Source organism: Oncorhynchus nerka, linkage group LG4, assembly GCF_034236695.1.
Source record: "Oncorhynchus nerka isolate Pitt River linkage group LG4, Oner_Uvic_2.0, whole genome shotgun sequence".
NCBI classification, from domain to species: domain Eukaryota; kingdom Metazoa; phylum Chordata; class Actinopteri; order Salmoniformes; family Salmonidae; genus Oncorhynchus; species Oncorhynchus nerka.
This window is the reverse complement of record NC_088399.1, coordinates 11991609-12017822: the sequence shown is the minus strand read 5'-3', so window position 1 is coordinate 12017822 and position 26214 is coordinate 11991609. Positions and strand designations below refer to the sequence as shown.

Below are 26214 nucleotides of genomic sequence, written 5' to 3'. Positions count from 1 at the left end.
ATAAATTGGAGAAATAATAGGGCTGGGAATTGCCAGGGACCTCACGATACGATATCGTCATGATACTTAGGGGCCGATATGTGTTGCAATTCGATACTGTGATTTTATTGCGATTCAATTTTCTTCCCCTACAGTCCTGAGGAGACTAGTGCAAAAAAATATTACAATATTGTCAAAACGATATAATACTATATATCATCAAAAAATAATATCCCCATATGTAGTTATACTAAGAAAAAAAGCAGTTAAAAAAACACACCTCAAACTTGTATCTCAACAAGAACGCTTGCTATTTTCTCAGAGTATGACGTCATACTCCTGAAGAGGATAAGCTGGCTTATTAGCGGTCTAAAGGAGGATGAGCTGGCCAATCAGCGGTCTAAAGGAGGATGAGCTCGCCAATCAGCGGTCTAAAGGAGGATGAGCTGGCCAATCAGCGGTCTAAAGGAGGATGAGCTCGCCAATCAGCGGTCTAAAGGAGGATGAGCTGGACAATCAGCGGTCTACTCGCATTAATATTTTTATGACCAATATATGCCCACACTATTCTGTTGCTTTTTAACATACAAAACTGAATTACCATTTTTTTTGGAAGGAAAACCATTTTACTCATATTGTAAGTAATTATAGGTCATATTTCATCAATCTGGAAACACTGGACAGTTACTTTAACAATTTGCTTCACTTGTACATTGGCAGGCTCTTTTTGTTTATCCAGCCATTTACTACTGTAGCGATGGAGTGATTACCCAGCCATTTACTACTGGAGCGTTACCCGGCCATATACTACTGGAGCGATTTATCGTTTGTAAATGGCTGGGTAATCGCTACAGTAGCAAATGGCTGGGTAATCGCTACAGTAGCAAATGGCTGGGTAATCGCTACAGTAGCAAATGGCTGGGTAATCGCTACAGTAGCAAATGGCCGGGTAATCGCTACAGTAGCAAATGGCCGGGTAATCGCTACAGTAGCAAATGGCCGGGTAATCGCTACAGTAGCAAATGGCCGGGTAATCGCTACAGTAGCAAATGGCTGGGTATACGCTACAGTAGCAAATGGCTGGGTATACGCTACAGTAGCAAATGGCTGGGTATACGCTACAGTAGCAAATGGCTGGGTATACGCTACAGTAGCAAATGGCTGGGTATACGCTACAGTAGCAAATGGCTGGGTATACGCTACAGTAGCAAATGGCTGGGTATACGCTACAGTAGCAAATGGCTGGGTATACGCTACAGTAGCAAATGGCTGGGTATACGCTACAGTAGCAAATGGCTGGGTATACGCTACAGTAGCAAATGGCTGGGTATACGCTACAGCAGCAAATGGCTGGGTATACGCTACAGTAGCAAATGGCTGGGTATACGCTACAGTAGCAAATGGCTGGGTAATCGCTACAGTAGCAAATGGCTGGGTAATCGCTACAGTAGCAAATGGCTGGGTAATCGCTACAGTAGCAAATGGCTGGGTAATCGCTACAGTAGCAAATGGCTGGGTATACGCTACAGTAGCAAATGGCTGGGTAAACGCTCCATCGCTAATGTAGAGATGGAGCGATGTAGAGCTTCCTCTTACTAAAGGCTTGCGTCCCAAATGGCACTACTTTTGACCAGAGCGTTGTCCAATGTGGGGGAATAGGGTACTATTTGGGACAGATGGATCAGCAGGTCTGTATCGGTCTGTGTGACCATTTATGGCCATCTGTGTGTGCCTGCGCGTGTGTTTGTGTGTGCGGTGTTGGTATGTATATACACACACACGTGAGTAACCCCCCAGTCTGCTGTCCTCCTCTCCATTCACTGTAGACCTGTAGCTGTGGCCGAGGGGCGTTCTGTATCCACGTCCTCTTCGTCATGCTCCGTGTCTTCCAGCTGGAGCCCTCAGACCCCCTGCTCTGGAGGAAAACCCTCAAAAACTTTGAGGTAACCTTCCAGCAACCAACTGACATGCCCTGTAACCAATCTGTGTAATTCCCCTTTCTCCCTACTGAGCTGAGCAAACTGAGCTGTACCGTGCTGGCCTGTTTAAGGATCCACCATAGTTGCTGAAACCAGGACAATGTGAAAATGGGGATATCCGAAACCAGCACAGTATGCTTCAGGTTGAAACAATAGTTTGAGAAGGGCATACATGATTAGCTAAACCCATTTTGTAATGACCAATTTCCAAAGAAACTTCAAAGCTAGAATATTTCTAATTTATGTTAACTTTCAATAACTTGCACCATCTTGAATGCACGTTAGATATGCACTTGAATACGTAGATACTTTACCACTAGTAGAGAGAATGCCAATCTGACCCAAGATCAGCGTCTAGGGCAAATTTCTCCCTACGACTGCTAACTGTGGCACTGTCTCCAGGTGGAGAGCTTGTTCCAGAAGTACCACAATCGCCGCAGCTCGCGCATCAAGGCGCCGTCGCGCAATACCATTCAGAAGTTTGTGTCGCGCATGTCCAACCCCCACACGTCCTGTCCGTCCAGCAACTCTGGCGCCTCGAGCAACGACAGCAGGTAGTGTACACACACACACAGGGTACAGATGTTGTATTGTAAAACATTATGCAAGAAGGCCCTTGAATACCACCAAGTTGTATAAACATAAGTGGTGTCAAATTTTTGATTTTGATGTGAACGAGGGTCAAGCATTGGTTTAACACATTGGTCCAGCATCCATTTCTCTTTCCCTTTCTGCCCTGGCCGTTATTTTTATATATACAGTGGGGAGAAAAAGTATTTGATACACAAACGATTTGACAGGTTTTCCTACTTACAAAGCATGTAGAGGTCTGTAATTTTTATCATACTGTGAGAGACGGAATCTAAAAAAAAAATCCAGAAAATCACATTGTATGGTTTTTAAGTAATTCATTTGCATTTTATTGCATGACATAAGTATTTGATACATCAGAAAAGCAGAACTTAATATTTGGTACAGAAACCTTTATTTACAATTACAGAGATCATACATTTCCTGTAGTTCTTGACCAGGTTTGCACACACTGCAAGCAGGAATTATGGCCCACTCCTCCATACAGACCTTCTCCAGATCCTTCAGGTTTCGGGGCTGTCGCTGGGCAATACGGACTTTCAGCTCCCTCCAAAGATTTTCTATTGGGTTCAGGTCTGGAGACTGGCTATGCCACTCCAGGACCTTGAGATGCTTCTTTCGGAGCCACTCCTTAGTTGCCCTGGCTTTGTGTTTCGGGTCGTTGTCATGCTGGAAGACCCAGCCACGACCCATCTTCAATGCTCTTACTGACGGAAGGAGGTTGTTGGCCAATCTGCCAAAGACCTCCAGCAGGCCACAAATGTGCATGTGTCTGCTCAAACGGTCAGAAACAGACTCCATGAGGGTGGTATGAGGGCCCGACGTCCACAGGTGGGGGTTGTGCTTACAGCCCAACACCGTGCAGGACGTTTGGCATTTGCCAGAGAACACCAAGATTGGCAAATTCGCCACTGGCGCCCTGTGCTCTTCACAGATGAAAGCAGGTTCACACTGAGCACATGTGACAGACGTGACAGAGTCTGGAGACGCCGTGGAGAACGTTCTGCTGCCTGCAACATCCTCCAGCATGACCGGTTTGGCGGTGGGTCAGTCATGGTGTGGGGTGGCATTTCTTTGGGGGGGCCGCACAGCCCTCCATGTGCTCGCCAGAGGTAACCTGACTGCCATTAGGTACCGAGATGAGATCCTCAGACCCCTTGTGAGACCATATGCTGGTGCGGTTGGCCTTGGGTTCCTCCTAATGCAAGACAATGCTAGACCTCATGTGGCTGGAGTGTGTCAGCAGTTCCTGCAAGAGGAAGGCATTGATGCTATGGACTGGCCCGCCCGTTCCCAGACCTGAATCCAATTGAGCACATCTGGGACATCATGTCTCGCTCCATCCACCAACGCCACGTTGCACCACAGACTGTCCAGGTCTGGGAGGAGATCCCTCAGGAGACCATCCGCCACCTCATCAGGAGCATGCCCAGGCGTTGTAGGGAGGTCATACAGGCACGTGGAGGCCACACACACTACTGAGCCTCATTTTGACTTGTTTTAAGGACATTACATCAAAGTTGGATCAGCCTGTAGTGTGGTTTTCCACTTTAATTTTGAGTGTGACTCCAAATCCCGACCTCCATGGGTTGATAGATTTGATTTCCATTGATAATTTTTGTGTGATTTTGTTGTCAGCACATTCAACTATGTAAAGAAAAAAGTATTTAAGATTATTTCATTCATTCAGATCTAGGATGTGTTATTTTAGTGTTCCCTTAATTTTTTTGAGCAGTGTGTATGTATATATATGTATATGTCCTTTATTTTTCTCTTCCCCATCTCTCTGCATCCCCCTCTCTGTGTCTCTCTTTCTCTCTCTGCCCCCCTCTCTCTCTCACCCCTTCTGTCTCTCTCTGTCAGTAGTCTGAAGGATGAAGAGGAGCAGATGTGTCCTATCTGTCTGTTGGACATGCTGGATGAGGAGAGTCTGACTGTGTGTGAGGAAGGCTGCAGGAACAAGCTGCACCACCACTGCATGTCTATCTGTGAGTACTACGGTTCGCTATCAAAAGACTGCATGTCTATCTGTGAGTACTACAGTACGCTATCAAAAGACTGCATATCTGTGAGTACTACGGTTCGCTATCAGAAGATGCATGTCTGTGAGTACTACGGTTCGCTATCAGAAAATGCATGTCTATCTGTGAGTACTACAGTACGCTATCAGAAGACTGCATGTCTGTGAGTACTACAGTACGCTATCAGAAGACTGCATGTCTGTGAGTACTACAGTACGCTATCAGAAGACTGCATGTCAGTGAGTACTACAGTACACTATCAGAAGTTCAACTCATTTATACTTTTGACGCGTGTACAGTGTAATATGGTTCGTGTCATCTAAGCCAAGGTGAGCTCTGACATTGTCAAAATAGTTTTACCCCAGTAACACTTGGGGTTAGTTCATAAGGCGGGTATTGAAATCTGACTCTACGAGGTCCTGAGTACTGCTGGTTTTCTGTTCTACCAGATAATTAATTGCACTCACCTGGTGTCCCAGGTCTAAATCCGTCCCTGATTTAGAGGGGAAGAATACTTTTTTAAAAAGCAGTTAAACTGGCATCAAGGTCCAGATTTTTCTATTTGAGGGGCATATGGTATTCTGTTGTAGTTGCTTTTAGGAACACTATGCACATATATATCTATTATGGCACTACCACTGTACACCAACTACTTCAACTGGTGAAGAAAAGCACTGAGTGAAAACAAGACTTTCAGAGCTTCTACTCTGTCTATTTTAGTGCCATTTCACTGTATCAGCTTCTCTCAAAATACATGTTTATTCACCCCACACCTCGTCAAACAGAGGCTGACTCTGTGAAGGGGGAAATTCTAATAGGCTCCGAGCCGTTAGCGACCTCCCCTAACATCGACCGACTGACTGCTTAAGACCTGGGTCTCTGTGGCCCGGCCTCAGAAATGGACTCGTCTGACATTTAGTGACTCCATGCAGTCATCCATGAAGGTTTTATAGTCCAGCAAGCACCACCACAGGCCACTCCACTTACTCCCATTACACACACAGCCCTATACAGCCCTCTCGATAGTCTGCCACGTTCGTGCCGAGGCCCTAGCCCTCTTCTCTCTCTCTAAACTCCAGTCTAATTGTTGCTCCATTTTATTGGCGCATTGACTTCCTTGACAGCCAGTCAGTGCATTGTCCTTTTTTCTAAACTGGGGGAGAGCTAATTCTGTTGGACCGTCTTTCTGTCTCGCAGGGGCTGAGGAATGCCGGCGGAACCACGAGACGCTCATCTGCCCCCTCTGTAGAGCCAAGTGGAAGTCCCATGATTTTTACAGGTAATTTTAACATGCGTTTGTGTGGGCTAGGAACTAGTAACTCCTGGAAAGACTCCTGGGATGGGGGAGGGGGAATGATTTGACAGCGCACCAGCTGGTATCTGGTATTGTTGTGTGAAAGACGGGGGAAGCGGCTTCACTATATTTGTGTCTGAGAGGAAAGGAAACACCTGCCTCGTCTGAGATGACAGAACAGCTGTGGAGCTTCACAAATCTCATGCAAGCTGAATGCGAGTTATGGTTAACTAACAGTTAGCTAACAATTGAATGGTTTATAAGCTGTTTATAAGCTCATAAAGTGTTAGGGATTTGGAACTGCACAATGAGTCTGTGGATTCATTGCAGGCTACGTCACAGGCTACGCTACAGTGCATTCGGAAAGTATTCAGGCCCTTTCCCCTTTTCCACATTTTGTTACGTTACTGCCTTATTTTAAAATGTATTTCCCCCTCAATCTACCCACAATACCCCATAATGGCAAAACAAAAACAGGTTTTTAGACATTTTAAAAATAAAAAACTGATGTTACATTTCCATAACTATTCAGTACCTTTACTCAGTACTTTGCTGAAGCACCTTTGGCAGCGATTACAGCCTCAAGTCTTCTTGGGTATGACGCTACAAGCTTGGCACACCTGTATTTGGGGAGTTTCTCCCATTCTTCTCTGCAGATCCCCTCAAGCTCAGTCAGGTTTGATGGCGAGCGCTGCTGCGCAGCTATTTTCAGGTCTCTCCAGAGATCGGATTCAATTCCGGGCTCTGTCTGGGCCACTCAAGGACTTGTCCCGAAGCCACTCCTGCGTTGTCTTGGCTGTGTGCTTAGGGTCGTTGTCCTGTTGGAAGGTCAACCTTCTGAGATCCTGAGCACTCTGGAGCAGGTTTTCATCAAGGATCTCTCTGTACTTTGCTCCGTTCATCTTTGCCTTGATCCCAACTAGTCTCCCATTAGCATGTTAGTGGTGCTATATCATTCTAGGTCAAACAGGGCTACGCTAACACAGTGTGCCAGAGCCATCACATTAGCGGTGCGCTAGGCTATATCATTCTAGGTCAAACAGGGCTACGCTAACGCAGTGTGCCAGAACATCACATTAGCATGTTAGTGGTGCGCTAGGCTATATCATGCTAGGTCAAACAGGGCTACGCTAACGCAGTGTGCCAGAGCCATTCCACTTAAAGCTTAATAGAAGCCAACAACTGAGCCCAGATTGGGAGTTCAGGAATACCAGTGTCAACAGCCCCATCATATATACCCCCCCACACATCACCATTCGAGACGCAGCCCCCCCCACACACACACACACATCACCATTCGACACTCACCCCACACACATCACCATTCCCTTAGCTCTCAACTCTTACAACCAGCCACTGTAAAGCATTATAGAACTAAAAACTATAGACATTTTAATGTCTCCACAATGTTTATCTGAATGCTCTAGTGGTGTATAATGTTACTTATCCCTGAATGAGCCCATTTCGTACCATAAGTACATGCTAAATACACTAGCCTCAAGAACTTCTTTGAACTTGGTGCCGTGTGTGTGAGTATGCACACGTATGTTAGTGTGCGCACCTGTGTTCGTAGGTTTGTCGTAAGCTCGATCCCCTCCACAGTGCGGTTATGTGAGCCAGACAGCCAGGCACCAGCCCTTGTTTTGTGCTTCTGCCTGGGAATGAAATGATAGCTGTTGTTGTTTTTTCCCCCTTAAGACATGAATACTGTCAAAGTATCTGTTACCCCCTCCGCCCTGAAATTGTACCCAGTTGTTTTTCTACGTTTTTTTGTTTGTTTGCAATTATGATGACCCGCTATCTAATTTTCCGGTTTTGCTGGGTTGATTCCTGGTGTCTTTAGAATATGATTCCCCCCCCTTCCATTTCATTATATTCTGAAAGTATACTCCTGAATTCTGACCAAGCCTGAATCAGCATATTCGTGGCCATTCTTGATTGTAATATCAAATGCTCAGAACTACAATTCAAACTTAGTCTAGTTACCTGTCTACCACCACCATTTTGAGTCCCCCAAAAGTCGCTAAAAGCTCAGACTGACTTTGGCTTCTTTCTTGGCAGCCATGACCCCTCATCTGTCTCCATGGAGAATGCGGCAGCGTCCTCGTCCCACAGTGAAGGGGGTTCAAGAGGGGGGTCATCGTCCCAGGAGGGGGACTTCACCCTGCCCCAATACGGGGTCCAGCAGATCCCCCAGACGTACAAAGAACTTGCTGAGCCTTGGATAAAGGTGAGAGGGGTGGGAAGATGGACGTGGGGGTCTATAATGTAGGGATCCTGTCTTATACTTTCAAATTCTTGAATAACCTTTTGAGCTTGCATTTTTGGGACTATTCCTTTCCCTTTGCCTACAAAGAGGGGTTTACGTGTACTTGTGTCTCTATCCGATCAGTGCCATATTCCTTTCAGACTAATTTACTGTCTCTGTCCTCCCAAGGTGTTTGGCATGGAGGTGGTGGGTTGTCTGTTCTCCAGGAACTGGAACATCAGGGAGATGGCCCTGCGGCGGCTGTCGCATGACGTCAGCGGCGCGCTCCTCCTGGCCAATGGTGAACGCTCCTGGCCGGGGGCGGGGCTAGGGGCCGGGGCGGGCTGCTCTGAGGTGTCGGGTGACGTGGTGGTGGAGTCATGCTGTAGTGTCCTCTCCATGGTGTGTGCTGACCCTGTCTACAAGGTCTACGTGGCTGCACTGGTGAGACTCAACATTTAGTCATTTAGCAGATGGTCTTATCCAGAGCCACTTAACAGTTCCTGCATTCATCTTAAGATAGCTAGGTGGGACAACCACATATCACAGTCATAGCTGATAATTAAATAGTTATCAGCGAAGTTGGTACTAGTAAAAAGAGCAGTGTGAGTGTTTTAGTACCTTATTTTCTTAAATATGACTGTACCATACTCCAGCTGTCAAGGAAAGCATTTTGGCCCCATAAAGTCTGAAGCCCCGACCATAAACAGCGCTTCCAAAACGTTTGTCTTCCAGGAATCACCATCACTTCAAAGACAAATGGTACACTGTACTGCATGTACACAGTGATTGCAATGCATAGAGGGTCAAGTAACTTCAGCTCATTGCCATGAACCCGGTGCTGAACACATGAACCGTATTGTTAACGGTACTCAGGAATTGATTAGTTGGCCCTACCCGATCTCCGCTTTCACCTCTTGGCCTATCTCTCTCACACCACGGGTCTTGAATTGTCCTAAAGTCCACTTCAACAACAAGCTAGCCTGGCTAGTCCTGAAGTCAAACTAGCAGGGATTCTCCAGGGACAGATTGAGCGTCTCTTTTTTTCACTCCTCCGAGCCGAATTTCTTCTACTTCGTCTCTTTTAGAGAACAATATTTATTGGTGGCTTAAAAAAAAAAAAAAAAAAACTGCAGAACCTCTGGGGAGCTTGACATTTCCCCCTGCGGCACTTTGCTTCAGCAGAGCTGTGGTTATGGAAAACAAAAAGGGTTCTGTCTCCTCTGGGGGCTTTCCAGCGTGTTTAGCAGCAGACAGACTTTTGGCGTCTGTTGTATTCTTCGTTTAAGACAAAGCAGGGGATGTTGGTAATGGCGGGGAGTGGACTAAAAATACCATGGGCACAACCAGAGTTGGAAGAGTGGGACAAAAATCGACTTAAATTGCCGTTTTGAAAAGCCTACTTTGTTTGAGTCAGCCTTAGAAAGTGTGCTCAGTCGTTAGCTACGTGCACACTACCTAGGACCTTGTAACGAGTGAAAATGCCAGAGCCACCATTACAATAACTTTGATGGGGTCCTATTTTCTTGCCTTGTCATACCATGTGATGTGGCTTCCCCTTTGGAAGTTTTGTTTGTTTTGCTAAAATGCTTGTTTATTGATATGATCCGTCTCTCCTGAGAGTAGAGTAGGCTGTGGAGAATGTAGTAATGGAGGTTGAGGGAGAGGGAGGGACTGCATGCGTGTATGTAGTGGTGTGTTTGAGTGATTTGTGAGTGAGTGGGATGAGGTGGTTGGAGGAAGGAGTAGCCTTGTCTGCCTGAGGGAGGGAGGGGGAGAAAGAGTCTGAGTCCCTTTCTCTCTATCGGTCTCTGGGCAGCATTCCAATGCAACGCTCTATCAGTCACCACTCCCCACACCTCTTCTCTCTCTGGGAGTAAGGGTCAGGCTGCACCGCCTGTAACCCAGCACCTCTACCCCTCTCCTGGGGGGAGCACCACCAAGTGCCCTCCACCTCCAGCCGAGGCCACAGAGGGTCTCTTATGACCTTGTGGTCAGGCCCAGGTGGACATATTCTCACAGGAATAGACTGGGTCGTAACTCGACTGGGTCGAAAGCGCAATTTCCCCAACCGCCTTATTAGTGTTACATTTGGGCTCCAAGAGTTCTTGTGTTGCGCATTTATTTTTTAATTTGAATTGTTTTTACGCAACTTTCAGTCTCAGCATTTCCCGTGTTTGGTTTAGTCATGTAGGGCCCAACATTTTTTTTTTGGGGGGGGGCTTTATATAAAGTATTTAAAACTCATAGTTGATAGTAAGTTATTATACTTTAGACTGGACGATATTGTTGTCACATTCACTATCACTGTTCTTGTATTTACCCATGTTCCACACACAGGACTAGGGATAGTGTTTGTAGTACTGACTGTATGTTTAAAGTGTTAATGTGAACCCTGGCCTCTCACCCCCTTGTTGTAGAAAACCTTGCGGGCCATGCTGGTGTACACGCCCTGCCACTCCGTGTCTGAACGCTCGCGCCTGCAGCAGCTGCTCCGGTCCGTGGTGGAGACCATCCTGGTCAAATGTGCCGACGCCAACAGGTAAAGTCGGTCTGAAACTTCAGAGTGGGATAGATATGGGAGCCTGACGACAACTGCTTGTAGCTAGTGCCCTCAGGTGGAGAATACAGGACTTGTTATGTTTCTCCCAGTATGATCAGTGGTGAGTTCTATTGGGAATATTCATATCTGAGCCTGAAGGTCTGGAGTGCTGCTGGTTTTCTGTTCTACCTGATAATTAATTGCACCCACTTGGTGTCTCAGGTCTAAATCAGTCACTGATCAGAGGGGAACAATGAAAATCAGCAGTGGAAATGGCTTCCAGGTCCAGATATGAATTTCCATGATATACTGTATATCTCCAAGAACTGACTCAAATATGGGAACCTTTACTTGTGGTATAATAATACTGTTAGTCAACTGATTTCCATGATTCCTGTCTCATTTCAGTAGGTCTATGTTGCACACTGTATAATGTCGTTTAAGGCAGAACTAAAATGTTGCTTAATTTGGTCAGAATGTTAACGTAGGCTGTCCACAAGAGATAACATACTGTATAAAAGTATGGGTATGAATGATCGCCATTAGCAGTCTAGCATGGACATTCATTCTGTGTGTCGTTCCTCTTTGTCGATTCTGTGGCTTGTCCAGTCGTACCAGCCAGCTGTCGGTGTCCACACTACTGGAGCTGTGTAAAGGCCAGCTGGGAGAGCTGGCTGTAGGTAGAGAGATCCTCAAAGCAGGTAAGAGCTACAAATACCATGCAGCCCCTCTGGGTTATCAGTGGAAATGTAGTCCTCTCCCCATATCACATACTCACCAGAATTTATATATGAGACTTTGACTATCTGATGTCTTCAGTGTTTTTTTCCCCTTCTCAACAACAGTAAATATGCCACTTGTTTAATACTCAATATCCATCTGGCCATTAATGCCCAGGTGCCTCGGTCCTCGACATCCAACTGGCAACTCGCTGTAAGCGTCTCTTCCTATCCATCTCTCTCAGGGTCCATTGGTATTGGCGGGGTGGACTATGTCCTGAACTGCATCCTGGGGCCCCAGACGGAGGCCAATAACTGGCAGGCCCTGCTGGGCCGTCTGTGTCTGATTGACAGGCTCCTGCTGGAGTTCCCTGCTGAGTTCTACCCACACATCGTCTCTGGAGGGGACTGGCACCAGTCTCAGACCCTGGGGGATAGGTATGCAATCTTATCGTCTTATAGACTTGTTCTTGTATAGCCTGATTCACCTTGCTGCTGACTCGAGTCTGACTCCCTGGGAGAGGTAGAGGAGTGCCACAGGGATGAGTGTTGTGCCCAGTGATATTTCCCTGACTTAGTAGTTTGGATCTTGTAGTCACGTAGCCTTGAGCTCACAGCATTGAGATGGTGACCTTGTCCTGGTATAGCCTCGATCACCTAGACAAAGTCAAAACCTTGTATGTTTGAGTGCGTAGCCTTGGATACATAACGAAGGTCGAGAGCCAGGCCCATTACTCTGAATGCTTGGGAAGTTCATTAAGGCGCCTAATGTGCTATTATGGATTCTTTGGACATTGCTATTAATAAACACTACAAACTTTATTAAAAATGGTGTTCTGGTTTGTAGCTTGTAATTCAGTAGTTTGGTCTGTTTTTTTACCTCCTTTTTCTCCCCAATTTTGTGGTATCCAATTGTTAGTCGTTACTGTCGTGTCTCATCGCTACAACTCCCGCACGGACTCAGGAGAGGCGAAGGTCGAGAGACATGCGTCGTCCGAAACACAACCCAACCAAGCCGCACTGATTCTTAACACAGCGTGCATCCAACCCAGAAGCCAGCCGCACCAATGTGTCGGAGGAAACACCGTACACCTAGCAACCTGGTCAGCGTACACTGCGCCTGGCCCGCCACAGGAGTCGCTAGTGCGCGATGAGACAATCCCTGCCGGCCAAACCCTCCCTAACCCGGACGATGCTAGGCCAATTGTGCGCCGCCCCATGGGCCTTCTGGTCGTGGCCGGCTCTGACAGAGGCTGGGCTCGAACCCAGAGTCTCTGGTGGCGGTGCAGTGCCTTAGACCACTGCGCCACCCGGGAGGCTAGTTTGGTCTGTTTTTAATGTTGCTGATATTATGGTAATTAAAATATGGAGACTCGTGATGACCACACTCTGGTCTCGATAACACTTCCTTGAATCATGTCTTTATATCTCACACAGTGATTTTATTGCAAGAGAGTGTACTATAGGGAATAGGAAGCTACAGCCTTTTAAGTTGTCCTTCTCATGTTCCTCTGTCCAGGTATCAGAAGCTGCTCCCCCTACTGAGCTTCTCGCTGCAGTCCATCGACAACTCCCACTCTATGGTGGGCAAGCTGTCTCGCCGTGTGTTCCTGAGCGCCGCGCGCATGGTGGCCCGCGTGCCGCACGTCTTCGTCAAGCTCCTGGACATGCTAAGCGTCACCAGCTCCACGCACTACGCCCGCATGCGCCGCCGCCTGCTCGCCATTGCCGAGGAGATGGACATCCTGGACGCCATCAACCTGGGCCTGGAGAACATGGAGCACAGCGCCAGCGAGGCGCACCAACGGGCCAACGCCGCCTTCCTTGAGCCCTCCGCACCTCAGAACTCGCCCAACGTGACCGAGAGCAACACCCCGACGCATACAGTCCAGATGACCAGTGGGAAGGGAGGGAGAGGTTTCTCCGGCAACGTGGGAGCGAGTCCTGAGGATATAAGTGAGAGGTTAGCGGCCATCTCCACTAGCGCTGGGCGTCCCAATATGGCCACTTCCACGTGCGGTGGGGCCCTGGCCGAGCACCAAAAGCCCCCCGTTCAGGCGCGTAACCGCCCCCTCAGCCAGTGCCTGAACTCTACGCCTACCAGTCAAGCCCCCAGCCTCCCCTCGCCCTCCGCCTCCCACCCTCCCCCCTCCTTCCCAGGACCTGACAGCAGTACCAAACCCCGGCCCCAGAGCTTTGTCCCCAGTAAGCTAGCGTCAACTGCCCCCTCTGCTTCCTCCTGCTCTCCAGGCTCCCAGCGCAGGTTTCCCCAGCAGAAGCCCTTCAGCAACAAGGACCCAGAGAAGCAGCTCCCCTCCCCCTGTTTCACCCAGGCCCGACCCCTCCCCTCCAGCCAGATCCACAGACCAAAGCCCTCCCGACCCACCCCCTCCGAGGGGGCCAAGACCCTCTGCACCTCGCCCACTCCAAGAGCCTCCAAGATGGGCATGATGCTGGACCTCCAAGGGGAAAAGCCCAGCCTCTCCACCAGCGCCTCCGGAGGTGAAGGCCCCTCCACAGGGGGCCACATGGGGGGTGCCACCACCCTCATCAGCAGCGAGGACAGCTGCTTCACCCCGGTGGAAGAGAAGTTCCGTGGACTGGACGCCTCTGCTGAGCTCAACTCCTCCATGGAAGACCTCCTGGAAGCATCTTTGCCCGTTGCCGGCGACACCACCACCGTCACGTTCCAGTCGGAGGTGGCCGTGCTGTCGCCGGAGCGGGCTGGGGACGGGCCGGGAGGAGGGGGAGAGGTGGGAATGTACAGCGAGGACGTGACGCAACACCAGAAGTGCAAGGAGAAGATGGAGGCGGAGGAGGAGGCGGCGCTGGCTGTAGTTATGGCCATGTCCGAGTCGCAGGATGCGCTGCCCGTCATCCCCCAGCTGCAGGTGGATAAAGACCAGGACATCATCATCATCCAGGCAGATGTGAGTCAACGTGCACCTTCAGGAACATATGTCCCTACAAGACTTTAGACATCCTCAGTGTTCCCTAAACAAAAGGGCAGTTTCCCAGACACAGACGAAGCCTCCATTGAGCTTCCTTTTTCTCCAGGACTAGGCTTAATTTGTGCCCAGGAAGCTGCCCCAGTAACTGGCTTAATAACTAACATATAAGTAGAGAACATTGTCACACCCAAGGTCAGAGAATACATGGGAATAATCATTCATATCAACCTGCCAATGTTGACTGAAGCCCTAAATGTAACCCACAGTGTGTGTGTGGTACTAGGTCTATTGCCTATACACATGCTGGCTGTGGGAAGCCTACCACTTCACGGCTGAACCGTTGTTGCTCCTAGACGTTTCCACTTCACAATAACAGCACTCACAGTTGACCGGGGCAGCACTAGTAGGGCAGAAATTGACGGTGCCACGTTGAAAGTCACTGATCTCTTCAGTAAGGGCCATTTTACTGCCAATGTTTCTCTATGGAGATTGCATGGCTGTGTGCTTGATTTTATACACCTGTCAGCAACGGTGTGGCTGAAATAGGCGAATCCACTCATTTGAAGGGATGTAAACATACACGTGTGTGTATAAATATGTGTGTGTGTGTGTATAAATATGTGTGTGTGTGTGTGTGTGTACAGTTGAAGTCGGACGTTTACATACACTTAGGTTGGAGTCATTAAAACTAGTTTACATACACTTAGGTTGGAGTCATTAAAACTAGTTTACATACACTTAGGTTGGAGTCATTAAAACTCGTTGTTCAACCACTGCACAAATTTCTTGTTACAAACTATAGTTTTGGCAAGTCGTGTGTGTGTGTGTATGTGTGTGTGTGTGTCATACTGACATCCCATGCTTCCCCAGACTCCAGAGACTCTGCCTGGCCATACCAAAGCCAAGCAGCCCTACAGGGAGGGCCAGGAGTGGTTGAAGGGCCAGCAGATCGGCCTGGGGGCCTTCTCCTCCTGCTACCAGGCCCAGGACGTGGGCACTGGCACCCTGATGGCAGTCAAACAGGTGAGAAGACCGACGCATGGCAACCACAGATGTCTGCCCTGATACACACCTGTTGATGTCGGAGAAATAGATGGTTATAAAATGAGTCCTAGCCAGTCAGAGCTCTTACCATAGTGCCTATACCTATTCAATGCTTTCCCATCTACAGGAGTGTTTAGGGAATAAGGGCTAGGTGTTGTTGCTAGGTGGGGCCTATGGGTCTCTTGTGTCCCCTGGTGCAGAAACTCTGGGGATTCCATGTCAGAGTTGTGACTTCATTTTAGCTAGTGACCTCAAACTGAGATGTTGCCCATAAAGAGAATGTCCAGCTCTCTTCCCCTGATAACCCTGTGTATGCATGTCCTCCCCGACTATAGGTGACCTACGTCAGGAACACATCGTCGGAGCAAGAGGAGGTGGTGACTGCTCTGAGGGAGGAGATCCGGATGATGGCCCACCTCAACCACCCCAACATCATCCGTATGCTGGGGGCCACCTGCGAGAAGAGCAACTATAACCTGATGGTGGAGTGGATGGCAGGTAAGGACCACTCCGCTGATGATGATGATGATGATGATGATATCCCACGTTGAAAAAGCCTTCATTGACTTTTGGATGTTTGTTTTTTTGTTTCCTGCTTTCCTCATTTGTTCAATTTAATTTAGATTTTTTTTGATACAAAAACCAAATTAAATTTGATACGTTTTCTTGCTTATCTTTGGTGTGATAATTCATTATTTTGTATTTATTCAACTTTTCAGAACTGGGTACATAAAATAGTATTACTTGAACCTTTAATGAGTGAATATGTATCAGTTAACTTCCTGTATGTAAATAAGACAAGTCATGTCCAATTGGAACTAACCAGAAGTTGAACTTGACAGTAGATATTGTAACACTTGACCCCATCCCTACTATAAACTATTGTCCTTCCTCCTATAACAATCACATATGTTGCCCCTGTAGAAATAGAAGAACTGGGTGTATTATTAATAGGATAAATAGTCATTATTTCATGGGTTGATCCTCTCTGTTGTGTCCAGGTGGCAGTGTGTCCCATCTCTTGAACAAGTATGGGGCCTTCAAGGAGGCTGTGATCATCAACTACACGGAGCAGCTGCTCCGAGGCCTGGCCTACCTCCACGAGAACCAGATCATCCACAGAGACATCAAAGGTGAGGGCACACACATACACACCCTCTAGCGCACAGGAAGTCCCTGCTGCTATTGAGCTGCCTGTCACAGGGTTCAAGGTGGACTCTCAGGGAAACACTCATTCCATGTGTTTCACCTTTTAGGGGTGGAACTTTGGAGACTGTGAGTGGTAACGAACTGCTGCTGCAGTAATTGTAAGTCGCTCTGCAGAAGAGCGTCTGCTAAATGACAAATGTAGTGGAACAATAAGAAACTATAATAAGGGCTTGTGATTTGTACTGGACAGGTCAGGAATAATTAACTAGAGACTGACTACTGGGTTTGTACTGGACAGGTCAGGAATAATTAACTAGAGACTGACTACTGGGTTTGTACTGGACAGGTCAGGAATAATTAACTAGAGACTGACTACTGGGTTTGTACTGGACAGGTCAGGAATAATTAACTAGAGACTGACTACTGGGTTTGTACTGGACAGGTCAGGAATAATTAACTAGAGACTGAGTACTGGACAGGTCAGGAATAATTAACTAGAGACTGACTACTAGGTTTGTACTGGACAGGTCAGGAATAATTAACTAGAGACTGACTACTGGGTTTGTACTGGACAGGTCAGGAATAATTAACTAGAGACTGACTACTGGGTTTGTACTGGACAGGTCAGGAATAATTAACTAGAGACTGAGTACTGGACAGGTCAGGAATAATTAACTACAGACTGAGTACTGGACAGGTCAGGAATAATTAACTAGAGACTGACTACTGGGTTTGTACTGGACAGGTCAGGAATAATTAACTAGAGACTGACTACTGGGTTTGTACTGGACAGGTCAGGAATAATTAACTAGAGACTGACTACTGGGTTTGTACTGGACAGGTCAGGAATAATTAACTAGAGACTGACTACTGGGTTTGTACTGGACAGGTCAGGAATAACTAACTAGACTGACTACTGGGTGACTAGTCAGAACACACCTCACCCTACCTCACCTGTTATGGCATACAATAACTCACCTTTTCTCCCCCTGTCTCCTCCAGGTGCAAACCTGCTGATTGACAGCACAGGTCAGAGGCTGAGGATAGCTGACTTCGGTGCTGCAGCCAGACTGGCCTCCAAGGGCACTGGAGCAGGGGAGTTCCAGGGCCAACTCCTGGGAACCATTGCCTTCATGGCCCCAGAGGTACGCATGGATGAAAGGGAGAGAGAGTAAATCTGTGTTTAGAATTAGCGTTCTGTTCCCGGCCTTTATAGTGCAATCCTTTTGACTGGAGCCATTTCAGACACAGGCTCACTCACACACACACACACACACACACACTGCGTACAAGTGATGGCTCGCATAAAACTAGTAAATTCCGCCACTTAAACCAATGTCCTAAGATCAAACCCCCCCAGTCCTCTGTATCCTCTTTGTGGAGAGGGTCTGAAAGAGGTAGAAGCCGAAGCAATTAGCCTTCTGTGGGGGCTGTTCGTTTTGAAGAGAGCCCTGATCATGCTGGTATTAAACTGGGCTGTCATGCTGTGGGAGGCCTGGGTAGTTGAACTCCCTCCTAATTAAACAAGGTTTTTGGAACCACTACAATAACAAGACATTAAGGGGTCGGCCTCCATTGTGGGGGTCTTCTCTTTCAAAGGGGATTAAAATGCTCTTACATTTGGGAGTTACTGAGAAATCTAAATCCACTTTATTTCAGTTCCGTAGCGAACACGTGACTCTGAATGACCAGCATAATGGCGGTTGGGTTTCACTGTCGGAAAAAAAGCTTTGTCGGAAGCAAACAACATTTTAAATGGCCTTCCCCAAATATACGAAAGCCAAATTTGGCCTGAGAATAAATTGAAGCCATAGTCATGTGACAAATGTAGAAACAGGGCAACTAAATAAGACACAAAACATAATGGCAGTCTATGGGAGGATCCGTAATAAATTGAACTCCTTTTGGTTTGACGTTGTGTCCATCCACCAAAAAGTGGTCTGCTGTGTAACTATGCCACTCCTCAACAACGCCCAGGCAAGTGCTATGAAATAATGACTTGCTATTTCAGTCCTTTCTGCTGCTATTTGCAAATGCTAGACTATGAATGGAGTAGAGTTAAGTGTGTGTAGTGGGAGCGTGCAGTAAAGGCTTAAATTCAATTAACGTCACGCAGTTGTCCATATGTTGATACCTTTTTGTGTACGGTTGACTCTGTAGGTGCTGCGTGGACAGCAGTACGGCCGGAGCTGTGACGTGTGGAGTGTGGGCTGTGCCATCATCGAGATGTCGTGTGCCAAGCCCCCCTGGAACGCAGAGAAACACTCCAACCATCTCGCTCTCATATTCAAGGTGCCACCAATACAAGCACAGCCACAAAGTTAGATTATTAAGGAAACCATGTCTATTCAGTTAGATAAGTAATAAATACATTTTATACAAATAAAAAAGTGATCCATTTGTCTTCACGACCAGAAATATTCTATACCTAGAAATGTTATTAGTACTCTTTACCATTACCGTTGAATATGTGACCCACTAAAAACCACAGTCACTGTTTTACATCACTAGATGGAATTGGCACAACACTTACTGTTTTAGGATTGATGTACGCTGTAAAATACATATACCTGAAAAAGCACCCTATTGGCCTGTTTCATCCAAAGGTTGATTGGGTTTCAACAGTAGCATGACCTCACCCTCCCTCCCCCAGATTGCGAGTGCCACCACGGCGCCCTCCATCCCTCCCCAACTGACCCCTGGCCTGAGGGACGTCACCCTGCGCTGCCTTGAGCTCCAGCCTGCCGACCGGCCCCCATCCAGGGAACTCCTCAAGCACCCAGTCTTCCGCCTCAACTGGTAGTCCCCAACATCCTCCCACAGGCCCCAACATCCTCCCACAGGCCCCAACATCCTCCCACAGGCCCCTAGCCTCCCTATCCCATAGTGTCTACTACTGAAGGCCCAGCCAGCCTGCTTTTCTCTCCTCCTCCCACCGCTGACAATCAGACCAGCCTCCCTAACCCTAGACCGCCCTCCATCCACCCCAGACCAGCCTCCCTAACCCCAGACCGCCCTCCATCCACCACCGACCAGCCTCCCTAACCCCAGACCGCCCTCCATCCACCCCAGACCAGCCTCCCTAACCCTAGACCGCCCTCCATCCACCACCGACCAGCCTCCCTAACCCCAGACCGCCCTCCATCCACCCCAGACCAGCCTCCCTAACCCCAGACCGCCCTCCATCCACCCCAGACCAGCCTCCCTAACCCCAGACCGCCCTCCATCCACACCAAGCTGCCCCCAGTCATGAGTGGAGGGCCTGGGATGGATGGGATACCTGGGTAATACCTTCCCGTTCCACTACTATGGCCTCAAACTGCTGTACCTTTAGCACAAAATGCAAAAAGCGAGTCGCAAAAGTTCTACTACGAAAACGGTGCTTTCTTAGTTAGTGCCATGTTGGTATACTGTAGTCTGTATTGCTCTGTTTTATCAAGCCTCTGTTCTGGTAAAGAAATGGTTCCTTTAGCACTTTGGTAGCCATTTTGCAATGGTTTCGAGAAGTTCCTCTTCCCATTTTAACCCCCCGTGAGTCAACAAATAAGTCCTTAGAACCGCAATCTGGAGACGACGGAGTAAAATGTTTTTTTATCACTGTTATGTTGTAACGTCGGGTCATAAGTTTCCGACTCGGTTTTTAGAGTATCCTATGTGTAGAAGAAAGGCATAATGAAGCTGTTTTCATCGATTGAATTTGTGCATAACTGCATTTCTATAAAGATGCGTTTAAGATGTGCATTTTACTGTTGGGCCGTAAAGCTTAGTCGAATAATCATGATGATTACTTAAGTATTTCAGGGAGCGGTGATTTATCTAACAGAAACATTGCTACTTTGGCATAACGCTGAATGTGAACGCTTATGATGCCCGCATTGTCTCAAATGTTCTTTTGTTCTTTGATTATTTTTTTGAGATAAAGATGTTGAAGTTATGATTTTTATATATATATATATATATATATATATATATATATATATATATATATATATACAATAACACCCCAAAAAGATATGAATATCTTTTTTTGGTGTTATTGTATATTCAAAGCTATCCTTAAGAGATTGAGACATTTATTGTGTATGGGCGTAAGTTTTCCAAACAACACTTTGATGTCGTACCACACTGTTAAAATGAAAACACCCTGTTGGTCTCTTAACTCTCGCTGTTACAATTGAGCCATGTGCATCGCACATATTTGAGACTTTTTAAATAATTTTATGAGCCCTAAATGCTGTGTCCATACATTCAAAACCGCTATATTCAATATTGATCTACCATTCTTCTGGTGCTGTTCCTTTGTAGAATGTCACGCTACATTTCAACAATTACATTTTTTATTATTTTTTATCTTGGCTCTATTTTTAAAACAAATTGTTATAAAATCCATGTACATCTGAGGTTTTCTATGACTCTTCTATTTTCCATTGTGGATACTCTATATAATGAATATAAATGCTGTACAATTTTTTTTATTTTTGGTGGAGGGATATTTCTGATTTAAGGCTGACTTTCTGCTCAAATGTTTTACCATCTCTTTTTGATTAGAATCTCAAACATGTTCCTAAATGGTGTTAATTTATGAACTATAACTCCAAGCGGTGGTGTTCTGGTTGTAATCCATTCAAGTAAAAGGATGATAATTAAGATGTGGAATGTTTCCAAAGTCAACCTTTTTTAAAATGGGGAATATTCATTTAATTGCTATTTTTATTTGGAATCCCTTAATGGCAAGGGTTTGAGACAATTAAAAAAAATATATATAATTAAGCAGAAAATGTAATCTATTTAAAACAAATCCTATTCTTTACATGGAGTACAAGCTGATCAAGCTGGAAGAGTTAAATGTAAATACATGTGAAGTTTGGTAGCTAAAATGATTGTACTTGACTGTATTTTTATACCACACTCTTTTCCATTTTATTTTTTTGTTCCTGCTTCGGGTTATTTTTCTTATGCCTTTTTAAAAGCTTTAAAGTTATGCACTCTGGTCTTTTTTTATATACTGGAAGAAAAATCTGTTTCTGTCATTCATAAAAGCTAATCAGTATTACTTCAATTTGTCATGTGTATAATTCTTACCAATCTCTTAATGCCTTCTGAATCCTCTTGTCCACCTGTGTCTCAGCCAGCTTGCTGCTCTTTATCTATTCTGTCTTATTTTCTGCTGATGTGATGTAAAATCTTATGTGCTTTTTTTGGATCTAAGCTGGACTGAAATTTGTGTGAAATTGTTTCCTGTTTCCTGTGTCACTTGGTGGTACTTTTTTTTATTTGTAAAGAACATCTTGCTGTTTTATTCCAGTCTCTACTACCTCAGGTGTCCTATAGAGTCTCTTCTACCAAAGTTCACTTTCTCTCTCTATATATATATTTATATATATATATATATATAATCTTTTTTTTGACTTAGTTTTTTTTTTTCAAAGATTTTCAGGGCTTAAGGGCTAACTTATATTAGCACCTTTACTGTGCAAATAAACTCATGAAATCTCTGGATTAATAAAAAAAATTGCTTAAGCTGTATCCTGTAAGTTAAAATGTATCAAGATATTGTAATTATTACCATTTTTACCCCATTCTAAGCATTTTATTGCATAAATTGGAACTTATTTTGGTGTCTGTCTTTATGGTAAATAAACAAAAAATTGGGAAAAAGGTTTCTTGTTCCTCCTGTCAATTCTTTGTCAAAGCCTCAGAACCACAACTACTGTGTTCAATTTATCAATGGGCATACAGACGAGTATCATTGACTTTACTACGAGTTAGAACAACCTCTACTTCAGAATGCCGGTGCTGTTCAGTCCAACTTATGTCTTCCCTTTTAAAATATAGGTTAACTAAACCCTGGTCATTTGAGATGGATACTTAACAGGTAGCCTAGTGGTTAGTGTTGGACTAGTAACTGAAAGGTTGCAGGATCGAATCCCCAAGCTGACAAGGTGAAAACAATCTGTCGTTCTGCCCCTGAACAAGGCAGTTAACCCAGTGTTCCTAGGCCGTCATTAAAAATGATTTGTTCTTAACTGACTTGCCTGGTTAAATAAAGGTCAAATAAATAACTAGTCAGTACAGCACAAAGATGTGCATAACTCTTAGGTGAAGGCCTATCAAAACCATGAACACTTTCCTTGAGGACAGTGTCCAAAGCATCATGTGGTAGGACTTGTTCTGGAGGATAGAGCTAGCACAATTACCGCGGAACCGCCGGTTACGGATGAAGACCGTCATGAAAAGAAAATAACCATCAAATGTTGAACTGAAGACGTTCGTGCGGTTGAGTCGGTTTTTGCTGTAACATGGACTCTTAACGTGATTAAACTTTGTTGCTCCTTGCTGAAACAAGCAAAAGAGTGTTTGTGGAATGGGGACACTCGTTATCTTCATTCTGTTTCTATGGCAGCACACATTCACGAGGAGAACATGCCAGTTAAGATCATCCAGAATTCCAGACTGACACAGCCCTACTGGTGGTTGTGTTGGAGATGGACCTGTCAGTTGGTTCAGTACAAGTCACTCAGTGGAATACTGGTCTAAAAGTCTATTCAACCAAGACATGCTTTGTCTGACTTCAATAATAATATATATTTTTAATTGTAACACGCTTTTGAAAAACCCAAAGTGCCACCAAAAAATGTATATATAAAAGTGTAAGAGGTGTTTGAAAAGACCTGAAATGTTAACCTGTTTTGTTGGGATTGAGTTTATGCCTGCCTGATGACATCACCAGGCATTAAATGAGTTAATAGAATAAATAAGAAAAGACCGTTCCTAACCCCTCTGCCAATAACAGCTAGTTTTCAGTTTGACCACTCCGACTGTCCTAGCTAAATTCTTGCTTGAGAAATTGCTCTTTACTAAGAAGCCATTTTTGTTTCAACACCCCATCATGACAAAGTAGAAATAGGTTTTAGAAATGTTTGGTAGTTCATAAAAAAATGAACTGAAATCATATTTACGTAAGTATTCGTATTCAGACCCTTTTCTCAGTACTTTGTTGAAGCACCTTTGGCAGCGATTATAGCCTCAAGTCTTCTTGGGTATGACGCTATAAGCTTGGCACACCTGTATTTGGGGAGTTTCTCCCGTTCCTCTCTGCAGATCCTCTCAAGCTCTGTAAGGTTGGATGGGGAGCGTTGCTGCACAGCTATTTTCAGGTCTCTTCAGAGATGTTCGATCGGATTCAAGTCCGGGGTCTGGCTGGGAAACTCAAGGAGTTGTCCCGAAGCCACTCCTGCGTTGTCTTGGCTGTGTGCTTAGGGTCGGTGAACCTGGATCAGGTTTTCATTAAGGATCTCTTTGTACTTTGTTCTGTTCATCTTTCCCTCTATCCTGACTAGTCTCCCAGACCCTAGTTGTCCTTCTGGAAGGTTCTCCCATCTCCACACATGATGCACCTGAGCTCAATTGCGAATCTCATTTACTTATGTAAATAAGGTAGGAATACCTAGGATAGGATAAAGTAATCCTTCTCACCCCCCTTAAAAGATTTAGATGCACTATTGTAAAGTGGCTGCTCCACTGGATGTCATAAGGTGAATGCACCAATTTGTAAGTCGCTCTGGATAAGAGCGTCTGCTAAATGACTTAAATGTAAATGTAAATGTATTTCTGTTTTTTATTTTTAATACACTTGCAGAAATTTCTTAACTGTTTTTGCTTTGTCATTAGAGGGTATTGTGTGTAGATTGCTGAGGCTGAAATGTGACAAAGCGGAAAGTTTAAAAAAATAATTTTTGCAAATGTATTTACGTAAGTATTCAGACCCTTTGCTTTGAGACTCAAAATGAATCTCAGGTGCATCCTGTTTCCATTGATGATCCTTTAGATGTTTCTACAACTTGATTGAAGTCCACCTGTGGTAAATTCAATTGATTGGACATGATTTAGAAAGGCACACACCTGTCTATATAAGGTCCCACAGTTGACAGTGAATGTCAAAGCAAAAAAAAAGCCACGAGGTTGAAGAAATTGTCTGTAGAGCACCGAGACCGGATTGTTTCAAGGCACAGATCTGGGGAAGGGTACCAAAAAATGTCTGCATCATTGAAGGTCCCCAAGAACACATTGGCCTCCATCATTCTTAAATGGAAGAGGTTTGGAACTACCAAGACTCTTCCTAAAGCTGTCCGGCTGGCCAAACTGAGCAATCAGGGGAGAAGGGCCTTTGTCAGGGATGTGACCAAGAACCCGATGGTCACTCTGACAGAGCTCCAGAGTTCCTCTGTGTAGATGGCAGAACCTTCCAGAAGGACAACCATCTCTGCAGCACTCCACAAATCAGGCATTTATTGTAGAGTGGCCAGAAGGAAGCCACTCCTCAGTAAAAGGCACATGACAGCCCGCTTTGAGTTTGCCAAAAGGCACCTAAAGGACTCTCGGACCATGAGAAACAAGATTCCTTGGTCTGGTGAAACGAAGATTCAACTATTTGGCCTGAATGTCAAGCGTCACGTCTGGAGGGAGACTAGTCTTGATCGAGGGAAAGATAAACGGAGCAAAGTACAGCGAGATCCTTGATGAAAACCTGCTCCAGAGTGCGCAGGATTTCAGACTGGGGTGAAGGTTCACCTTCCTACAGGACAACGACCCTAAGCAGCCAAAACAACACAGGTGTGGCTTCGGGACAAGTCTCTGAATGTCCTTGAGTGGCCCAGCCAGAGCCAGGACTTGAACCCGATCTAACATCTCTAGAGAAACCTGAAAATAGCTGTGCAGCACCCCATCCAACCTGACAGAGCTTGAGAGGATCTGCAGAGAAACTCCCCAAATGCATTTGTGTCATGCTTGTAGCGTCAAACACAAAAAGACTCAAGGCTGCAATCGCTGGCAAAGGTGCTTCAATAAAGTACTGAGTAAAAGAGTCTGAACACTTATGTAAATGTGATATTTCAATTTTTTTATGTTTAATACATTTGCCAAAAATTCTAAAAACCTGTTTTTTTCTTTGTCATTATGTGTATTGTGTGTAGATTGATGAGGGAAAAATAACTATTGAATCTATTTTAGAATAAGGCTGTAACGTAACAAAAGGTGGAAAAAGTCCAGGGGTCTGAATACTTTCCGAATGCACTCTATATACAGGGAGTACCAGATCAATATGCACTCTATATACAGGGAGTACCAGTACCAGATCAATATGCAGCTATATACAGGGACTACCAGTACCAGATCAATATGCAGCTATATACAGGGAGTACCAGATCAATATGCACTCTATATACAGGGAGTACCAGTACCAGATCAATATGCAGCTATATACAGGGACTACCAGTACCAGATCAATATGCAGCTATATACAGGGAGTACCAGATCAATATGCAGCTATATACAGGGACTACCAGTACCAGATCAATATGCAGCTATATACAGGGAGTACCAGTACCAGATCAATATGCAGCTATATACAGGGAGTACCAGTACCAGATCAATGTGCAGCTATATACAGGGAGTACCAGTACCAGATCAATATGCAGCTATATACAGGGAGTACCAGTACCAGATCAATATGCAGCTTTATACAGGGAGTACCAGTACCAGATCAATGTGCAGCTATATATAGGGAGTACCAGTACCAGATCAATATGCAGCTATATACAGGGAGTACCAGTACCAGATCAATATGCAGCTTTATACAGGGAGTACCAGTACCAGATCAATATGCAGCTATATACAGGGAGTACCAGTACCAGATCAA

General features: G+C 45.6%; 1 protein-coding gene across 3 annotated transcripts in view; it reads left to right on the top strand.

Moving 5' to 3' along the window:
* map3k1 (mitogen-activated protein kinase kinase kinase 1, E3 ubiquitin protein ligase) overlaps nt 1-22179 on the top strand; it is a 56088-nt gene extending 33909 nt beyond the window's left edge. For 2 of the 3 annotated variants that reach the window (XM_029646723.2, XM_029646736.2), the window contains exons 5-20: nt 1806-1922; nt 2361-2512; nt 4413-4537; nt 5768-5849; nt 7926-8094; nt 8302-8556; nt 10533-10654; nt 11264-11355; nt 11619-11811; nt 12893-14303; nt 15195-15347; nt 15704-15866; nt 16370-16501; nt 17520-17662; nt 18678-18809; nt 19171-22179. In XM_029646723.2, coding sequence (XP_029502583.1) covers nt 1806-1922; nt 2361-2512; nt 4413-4537; nt 5768-5849; nt 7926-8094; nt 8302-8556; nt 10533-10654; nt 11264-11355; nt 11619-11811; nt 12893-14303; nt 15195-15347; nt 15704-15866; nt 16370-16501; nt 17520-17662; nt 18678-18809; nt 19171-19320 — 3591 coding nt within the window. In that variant the 3' untranslated portion in view covers nt 19321-22179. The remainder of the gene's footprint in view (nt 1-1805; nt 1923-2360; nt 2513-4412; nt 4538-5767; nt 5850-7925; nt 8095-8301; nt 8557-10532; nt 10655-11263; nt 11356-11618; nt 11812-12892; nt 14304-15194; nt 15348-15703; nt 15867-16369; nt 16502-17519; nt 17663-18677; nt 18810-19170) is intronic. The other variant, XM_029646730.2, reaches the window with a different exon arrangement.
* Nucleotides 22180-26214: the final 4035 nt, after the last annotated feature.